This window comes from Gossypium arboreum, chromosome 11, assembly GCF_025698485.1.
Source record: "Gossypium arboreum isolate Shixiya-1 chromosome 11, ASM2569848v2, whole genome shotgun sequence".
NCBI classification, from domain to species: Eukaryota; Viridiplantae; Streptophyta; class Magnoliopsida; order Malvales; family Malvaceae; genus Gossypium; species Gossypium arboreum.
Window position 1 is genome coordinate 6,223,588 of NC_069080.1, and position 8,901 is coordinate 6,232,488.

General features: G+C 35.7%; 2 protein-coding genes across 2 annotated transcripts; both read right to left on the reverse strand.

The window, feature by feature from the left end:
* Nucleotides 1-462: 462 nt before the first annotated feature.
* Nucleotides 463-2,636, reverse strand: LOC108471657 (SUPPRESSOR OF GAMMA RESPONSE 1-like). The gene is made up of 6 exons (XM_053022279.1): nucleotides 2,474-2,636; nucleotides 1,835-1,961; nucleotides 1,554-1,740; nucleotides 990-1,474; nucleotides 600-896; nucleotides 463-522 (listed from the first exon to the last, which is right to left on the reverse strand). The coding sequence occupies exons 1-6, from the start codon at nucleotides 2,485-2,487 to the stop codon at nucleotides 469-471; spliced, it is 1,164 nt and encodes a 387-aa protein (XP_052878239.1). The 5' UTR covers nucleotides 2,488-2,636; the 3' UTR covers nucleotides 463-468.
* A 557-nt stretch (nucleotides 2,637-3,193) lies between these two features.
* On the reverse strand, nucleotides 3,194-7,622 carry LOC108470860 (protein kinase PVPK-1-like). The gene is made up of 3 exons (XM_017772356.2): nucleotides 7,035-7,622; nucleotides 5,110-6,578; nucleotides 3,194-4,153 (listed from the first exon to the last, which is right to left on the reverse strand). Exons 2-3 carry the CDS (start codon nucleotides 6,552-6,554, stop codon nucleotides 3,280-3,282), a joined length of 2,319 nt encoding a protein of 772 aa, XP_017627845.1. The 5' UTR covers nucleotides 6,555-6,578; nucleotides 7,035-7,622; the 3' UTR covers nucleotides 3,194-3,279.
* Nucleotides 7,623-8,901: the final 1,279 nt, after the last annotated feature.

The window sequence follows — 8,901 nt, forward strand, 5'->3', positions numbered from 1 at the left end:
CGACTATTTGTACAATAGGCAGCACTTATGAAACTTCTTTCAAGAAAGCTGAACTCCTCAACAATTAATATTAAGATTTTTTAGTCCTAATATTAATTTACTAGTACTCAATTCTTATGCAATTCTTATACTCTCTCTCAAGCTCAAACTGAAAATGAATCTTTTAATTTAGCAAGCTTGCTCGACTAAACAAGATTATACTCTAATTAAAATCATTCAGCGCGATAATTCTATATTCGAATCGTATTCATATTTTTTATGTTATTTGTTCGCACACAAAATACAAGAATGAAACTTTAACATTTGACATAGAATAGGAGTTCATATCATCGGAAACTGACGGAGAGCAGTCCGGCAGTGCCGGTGGGATGAACAACTTCAAGAGCCTCAAACAGCCGTGAAAGAGATTCAAGGAGCTCGAAAACTTTGACTTTGTCATTGGGGTACTTCACCTCTGCAACATCCTCCTCATAACTGGTCTAACCATGAACTTATGCTTTCCTGGGAATCAAATTGTAGATCCTGCGAAACATATGGATGAGAAAATTTCGAGATTTTTATGATAATCATATGATGAACACTTTGAAAGGCTAACTTACAGATAGTGACACATCTGGTGGTGTATCAAATTCCAAGTTCTCAAGCTCGGAAATTCCGCAAGTGCATGCATCTTTGTTTCCGGCCGACATCTCCATCGTGCCAGGATCATGAACGGCATACGAGACTCGATCCTTTACCGAATTCTTTACCTGCAGGGAAGAATTATCCAAGCAATTCATCTCGGAATTTACAGCAGCCTGAGATTCCCCAGCCAACCATAATGGATACTCCAAATGATCCTCACATTCAACACCATGGATCGGTAGATTAGATCCTTCTGCAGCAAATTTTGATTCCTGTTCCACAGTATCCAACTTTGGTGAGGATCGAATGAATTCAAGTGACAAAATTTCTTCCTTTCAATTCATAAACAGCAAAACTCCAAGTACCTGGTGCACCTTTTCGTCAATGTCACCTTCATATATTATTGATTTCCATGGCCGAGGTGGACTCGGAGTCATCGTTTTCGGGGTCCTTGGACTCGCACGAATTATCGAGTTATCCGAATCTTCCATCCTAGTAACGCCATCATTCTTATCAGTCTGTTTTCGTTGTTGATATGAAATTTTAGAAACCACATATTTCCCACCAACTTCTACTTCTTCAGCCCCTAAATGGTACTGATGCATCACCCAATTCGACTTTTCGGGCTTGTGAGTTCGGTTCGAACGTTTGTAGAGAACCATGATCTTCTTCCAGCCCTTGCGAACTCCATTTTCTATGACAGGTTTGGTCTTTCCGGTCTTATGCCATCGAACATGCTCCTCGATCGTACTATGTCGGTTCTGGATCCTGCGGCGCTTTCGCTGACCAATAGCATAAGCATTGATGGTTTGATGAAAGAAGTGGATACTACTCCCATCTTTCTTTACACCTGCAAAAAAAAAAAATTAAAATTATCATCAGAATCAAATTTGTACACCATTATAATTATGTTGGGCATGGACCCTTACCAGGGAGATTTTGAGGATGAGTGTAGCAGATTCCTTGATCCTCGTTCAGTGTGGGTATAAACTCGTCGATAAAGGGGTGTGGTTTTAAGTCTCCGATGCCGCATTTGGCAGCTAAATGCTCTAAAAGCTCGATATCGGAGGGATCAAATTTCACTCCAATTGGAAGGCCAGGCCACTGAGGCGAAACCTACATAAAAAAAAAAAAAAAAAAAACAGCTTCAAGGTGGACGTTACTGAGGCCAAAAATTCATGCTATGAAACACTCGAAGTGTCGCACTTACATCACTATTATCAATACGGTGATGACAGTTCGGACATTCACGAATTGCTCCACAGTCAGTGTCAGTGATTTGAATGGCGTTTTTTACTTTCTTTGCAATTGATCTACTGTCAATGAACCAGCTTCTGCTGCAAATTACAATTGTTTTTTGTCAATAAAGATGCAATGAAATATGGAAGAATTTTCCATTAAAATCGTATCAATCTGTAAGAAATAAATCATGGCATGTTTCATTACGGTTGAATTGAAAAAGGGTTTCTTTTTAACTGAACTATGGAAGATTTTTTCCATTAAAATCATATCAACCTCAACAATGCAGCTCATAAAAGATGATGAAACTCAAGCATATAATAACCCCCGTAAAACATTCAAACTCAAGTGAAAAAAAAAAAAAAAAAAAGAAGAAGAAGAAGAGGAAGAGAAAAACAGAACTTTATTAGAACCAAAAAGAAAAAAGAAATTATTTTCTTTGGGAATTGGATTTTCAAGTTAAATTCCATGAATTTATATAAAGAAAAACACCCAGAAACCAAAATCATCCCCATGTCAAAGAAATTGAAGAAGAGATTACTTTTAATCTCACATAATCGAATTAATTAATTAATTAATTGGATTTTCTAAATTAATTTCTTAACCTTACCTCGCCATGAACATGAACAAAAGAAATACAGAGTCAGAAGAAGAGAGTGTGAGCGAAGCTTTTAAGCTCTCTCTTCTTTGTCGTTTTGCCTTTCCTTTCTACAATAGGCTATTACTTGAGTGAACTCGAGGCAGAGACAGAGCGGGAAACGGTTGCTTCGGAACGGGATAAGAGATTCGGAAGCTGAACCTCAGCTTCGGGGAAAGACATATGTAGGTCCCACCGTTGACTGAACCTAGATCCAAATCATTCTATTAACGACACGAAGCTAATGTCCGAAGACTCCTTGGCAGGTTCGAAATGGAAAGCAGGTGTTTCATGGCATTTTTGGTAATTAACTTGAATTTCCTAGTTGCATCCCAAGTTTTAAGATAATGCGAACGTTGGTCGGTTGGAACACTTTGAATTTATCAGCTTCCCATTTCCATTTATAAAAAACAATTAAAAATTTTAAGAAAATCACATATTAGTACTTTTTTTCCCTTTTACTTTTTTTTTTTATTTGGTTGAAATACCACTGATGCTTACGCGATTAGCATTATATTATCATTATTACGACAACATTGTTATGTCATCCATTGTTGATTGTTTGAATTCATCAGTGTGATAATTATGTATTTTCATATTTATTTTATACTATTTTTTATATATAGAAAAATAGATTAATCGACCAATGATTTGCCCGGTTAAATGAGTATATTACACCTGGATCAATAGAGATTGAGCAGCAACTTGTGATTCCTCATTTCTGTTCAAAGAGATGTTTACAACACTGGTTTCTAAGAAAGGAAAAATAATCACAAGAATCAAAAGAAATCAATCTCTAAATAATTTCCAGAAGGCTTCACATCTAAACCCGGAACCATGTTATTCGTCGGAGCTTTTGCCACGTTGGTTCCGGCAAAAAAATCCATCATGGACGGCTTTGGCACCTCTGGCGGATTAGCACATCGAATGAGTGCCCAATTCACACTCTGAAAGAACGGATGCTGTTTAACTTCAGTAGCCCCACGCCTATATGCAAGCCGATGCTGTGGTTCCTTTACAAGTAAGCCTCGGATTAAGTCCTTCGCTGCAAAGCTCACATTTGGATACTCTGGAAATCTCAATGGCTGGCCGATCACGTTAAACACAGTTGCCTGGTTCTCGGCTCCCTTAAACGGGGTTTTTCCAAACAAAAGTTCGTATAGAAAGATCCCAAACGTCCACCAATCGACAGCACTTCCATGGCCTTGGCCTTTAATGATTTCAGGTGCCAAGTACTCGTGAGTGCCAACGAAGGACATTGATCGAGCATTGGTAGGTTCTGCAATGAGCTCAGGAAGAGGGCTAACTTGCTGATTCGTTTCACTCTTTATTTTGCTCTTCTTTTCTTTCTTGGACTTGCTAGGAAAAAGACGTGGTCCGAAACATGCTGGTTGGATACAATCTGGCTGCATTACACAGGTTGGCTGGAGGCATGCAGGCTGAGCACAGTACACTGAATGTTTCGACGCCAGAGTCGAGTTTGAAGATTTAACCAGTGTCGGCGAGACAGAACATCTTAGTGAGAGATCGAAATCCGAAAGCATTATGTGTCCATCTTCTCGAACCAAAACATTCTCTGGCTTAAGGTCTCTGTAAATAATCCCAAGCATGTGCAGATACTCCAAAGCAAGGAGAACTTCGGCCACATAAAATCTGCAAAGCAACAGAGGAAGATCAATGCCAATAATATGGATGATCTTTTTGCCGCAATCCGTTCATCGTACCGGGCCTAGTTATCATCCAATATGTTGAAGAACACAACTGATTCAAATTGCATGTCGTAAAAACTAGATGAGTGGGATAAGAACATGAATACTTCCTAAAACATCTGATATGAAGAAGCCTGAACTAACAAAACATCAATCAGGGATCACAGCAAACAAACCTGGAGAAGATTTTATCGAAAAAAGTTGACTATAATTGAGACTTAAAGGAAAGGAGGGATATAAAACAGCCTAATAACTCCAAGAACAGCCAAAAGGTGCGTTTAGAGCCGCCAACTAGAGATGATAATGTTATGGATTCAGATTCGAGCAAAGCCACTAGATACAAGTTATTCCATTTTCCACATAGGAGGTTTCTTGTTCTTATCATGGTAAAACCAAAATTGTAACATGATTTCCCTAGCAGTGTTGTATTGTATTAAGGACAACTGTGTCGGACACAAGTACATAAAGGGAAAAGAAAAAGGTGGCTTCCTAATCTTACTGTAGTAACAACAAAATTGCAACATTGAGTTTCCTATAAGTGTTGTATTGTAAACCTGATGGGGCAATAGAGTTAACAGGAAATGGATCCATAGGTTTCCATGAAAAAACCTTAAATGCATGCAGCAGTTATGTTAGAAAATGCAGTAATGCAAACTTGAATATTATGCTGCTTCCATTCTTCACATAACCTGATAAGGATATAGGGATATCACCATACTCACAGTGGACAGTTGTCCATGTTCGAAACTTCCACCCAAGTCCGAGTAACATAGCTTGAGCATAAGGAATAATGAATAAAGGAGACATACCCGGACAGGGGTACAGATATATGACCTTCAAGAGTCCTCCAAAGACGGGAAAAATTAACTTCGAAAAAGCATTTGAAGAGTGACAGCTAACCTGGCAGCTTGCTCTGAAAAGTACTTTCCAGGTTGCCTTTGCCTGAGAGCATGCAAGTCTCCTCCGGGACAAAACTCCATAACCAAGCAAGAAAGCTTCTCTGTCTCAAAATGTGTATACAAGGTGGGGAGGAATGGATGATCCAAAGATTGGAGAATCTCCCTCTCTGTTTGGGCTCTAAGAAGCTTTTTTCGACTTGCCAAAAGAGCTTTATCCATAACTTTCATGGCGAAATAAGTATTGGTGCCAGTCAATTCAGATTGATAAACACTCCCTATATCCCCACATCCCAGTTTCCTCAACACCCTAAAGTGCTTAAAGCCCAACTCTCCTTTCCGTGATCTAACAGCTTGAATTGCAGCCCATCTTATATCATTTGCTTGGTGGGGCTTGCAAATGGCACTGATTGAACAACTTGAGCTGCTTTCTTCACTAATATCACTGCAATTGCTCCCCCTATTGATGCTCGTCTTCCTACTCACTTCACCGCTTTCATCACTGCTTGCACATTCACTAACTTCTGTATTGGTGAAACTTTGTTTAGCTTCGGCATACAGAGATCTGGTGCACATACTACTCGAACGACTCACACAAATGCTTGGTTCTGATTGAGATACAATGTGGTTGTTCAACTGAATAGCAGTGGGCACAAGCTTTTCATCAACGGGATGTTTGAAGGAAGACTTGCTTGCCATTGTCGAAATCTTTCCCACCGATTCGGATTTCACCTTGCTCGAATCATAATAGTGTACACCAGGCACAGTTTTTTCAGATTGCAATGAACGAAAGGAGTTAGAACTCTTATGATCATCAATGGGATGTTTGAAGGAAGATTTGCTTCTCACTGATTCAGATTTCACCTTACTCGAGTCATAATAGTGTGCACCAGGCACAGGTTTTTCATATTCCAACGAAGCGATGGAATCAGAAGTCTTATGATCATCGATGGGATGCTTTGAGGAAGACTTGATTGCAGTTGTCAGAATCTTTCCCACCGATTCGGATTTTACCTTACTAGAATCATAATAGTGTACACCAGACACAGTTTGCTCGTATTCCAATGAAGCAATGGAATTGGAACTCTTATGGTCATCAATGGGATGTTTGAAGGAAGATTTGCTTGCCACTGCCAAAATCTTTCCCGTCAATTCGGATTTCATCTTGCTTGAATCATAATAGTGTTTTGCTATATTAGGCATTTCTTCACAGACCAAGTTGTCATCGGCTGTTTTGCATGAATGCTTTTGAGAGCCAATTGAACCATCATGATGTTGAACGGTCCTTACACCATGATATGCAGAAGAAAGCCCTTCGTTTTCAGATTGTTTCGGTAATGGAGGCCGAGAAGGCCGCCTAGGTATCCCGGATGTTGAAGGAGGGTCATTGTTTCCTATACCAGAACCTAGATTCTGATTCTTTGATGAAGAAATAGCAAGGGATTCCATTGAACAATTCAACAACACCTATCACTGCCAAACCAAAGTGAAATTCAGCAACGGTCAACTTTTTTTTCCTCTACATGATAACTCTTTGATAAAGCCATTAATTGCAGAATCAACCAACTTAATATCCCAAATGCACACAAAAACTGTTACAAAATACAAAATAATCGAATGCTAAGAGAATCAGTTCAAAACCAAGAAATGAAAATTTAAAACAGCAGTCTTAAATTCAAAACAAAATATAATCAACTAGCACATCTTACGATTAAAGAAAAGACCAAATATGACTACAGATATACTAAGAAATCAAAAAACTGTATTTTAACAATCTTAATATATATAATCCTTGGTTACTAAGAAAATGCATGAAAAACGAAACAAGCTTAGTGTGTCTGCGTCTATGAATGTAATCTTGATCGATAAAGAAAAAGAAAAGAACCCATCATCGAAAAAGAAAATTTAAAGAGGCCAAAAGCAAGTTACCTGATCATAGAACAGATAAAAGAATGCAGGACAAGGTGATATCTTTCATGAAATGAAAAACCCAGAAATTACTAAGGAGACAAAAGCTCTTCTTTGAAGAGAAAAAGTGAAAAGAGCTTTCCTCTATTGTTTGGGGGGTTGATTTTGCGTATTACAGATCCGATCCAAACAAGAGAAAAGAAAGAAAAAAAAAAAAAAAAAAAAGGAGAAAGAATCAGAAAACAATGATAATAACTTCGTTTTAAACGAAATCTTAATTTATGGATGGAAGTTGATGTTCTATGTTATTTTCCGTCGCTTTTTGAAAAAAGAAGAGAAAAAACAAAGCTAAACTTAACAATTAACGAAGATTAAAGCCGTCCTTTATCCTTGGATTGGTCTTCCTCTCAACTCAAGTCTCAGGCATAAATAAATAAAATATAAAACTCTTAAACTCTTTTTTTTTTTGCCTTTCTTTCTTTTACTTTATTTTTTTGTTCCCTTTTTGCTTTGCTTCCTCACTTTTCTTGCTCTTGTTTTGTTCTTTGGCCACCCTACTTTTTGATAATCTCCCTCCTACTACCAGCGTTCGGTTTTTTTTTTTTTTTATATCTTATGCTTATTCATTCATTATATTCGAATTTTTGTAATTATTTTTAATTAATATATTTATGTATTTAGTGTACAAATATAAATTATTAAAGCACTTTTTGCATTCATATTGTATTGTGTGTTATGTTTAAAATTATCATATATTATCTTTTAAGGAAGCCATATATGCTTTTTATTATTACTGATTTAAGTTTTTTCAAATAAAATATTTTCAAAACTGAGTTTTTACTTTGAAATAAAAAATAAAATAATATGCTTTAGTTTTCATGGTTTTAAAAGCATTTCTTAAAATTATTCAAAATTCCTTATTTTTATAAAACGACAAATATTAATATAAATATATTTTAATGAAATAATATTATGATAAGATTTAAATTCATGTCATTTTTTTTCACATTATATACATGTGATAATTTATTTTTAAAATACATTAAAATTTATAAAATTATTATTAAAAGAGATTGTTCTAGTTATAAGTGATTTATTAATTAGTAAACTTTATCCTTCAGGCATCAGCTTGACCAAAATTCAAAATCATAGGAGTTAAAATATTCATAATTAACTAAAATTCATTTTTATAAAATATACATGTAGTACAACTAAAATATAAAAATACATTAAAGAAATAAATTAGCAAATCAAACCCAAAATTTTATATACTTTAACTTGAGATAAAACAAAATATAAATATATTGATAATAATGGATAACAAGTCAACATAATTGAGATAGGTGTTGGAATTTCCCAAAAAAATTTAATGCGTTCAACAATACATTTATAAATGATTACTCTTAAACCTTGATTTATAAATTCCTTTTGTTTGGTCAAAATAAATTTTTAATATTTTATAAAGAGATAATATTGTTTAACAAAAGATTATTCAAGTACTCAATAATTCATTTTCAATCAATCTTGATTATCAAAAGCAGTAGTCTACAATAGGATTCTCTCATTTTATTTTTATTTTCTTTTCTTTTTGTAAAAATTCGAATGAAAATTACAATTTATTTATTTTACATGGGTATCTTTTACCGGGTATTTATAAACAATATAGATTTTTTAATGCAATAATTTTATTATATTTTAAATAGATTTTCTTCTTTTTCTTTTGGCGGGAACGAGGATCACATAACATGATCGCTTTAGGGGCACCCTCTCATGAATTCAGTAATTAACGCCGTTAATCACTGGGGGTAAATCTGCCTTTTCACGTTTGACCCCATCTTCTTTATTATTGCCTAAAGAAAAGAGGGAATATCTATGTCTTTTAATTTTG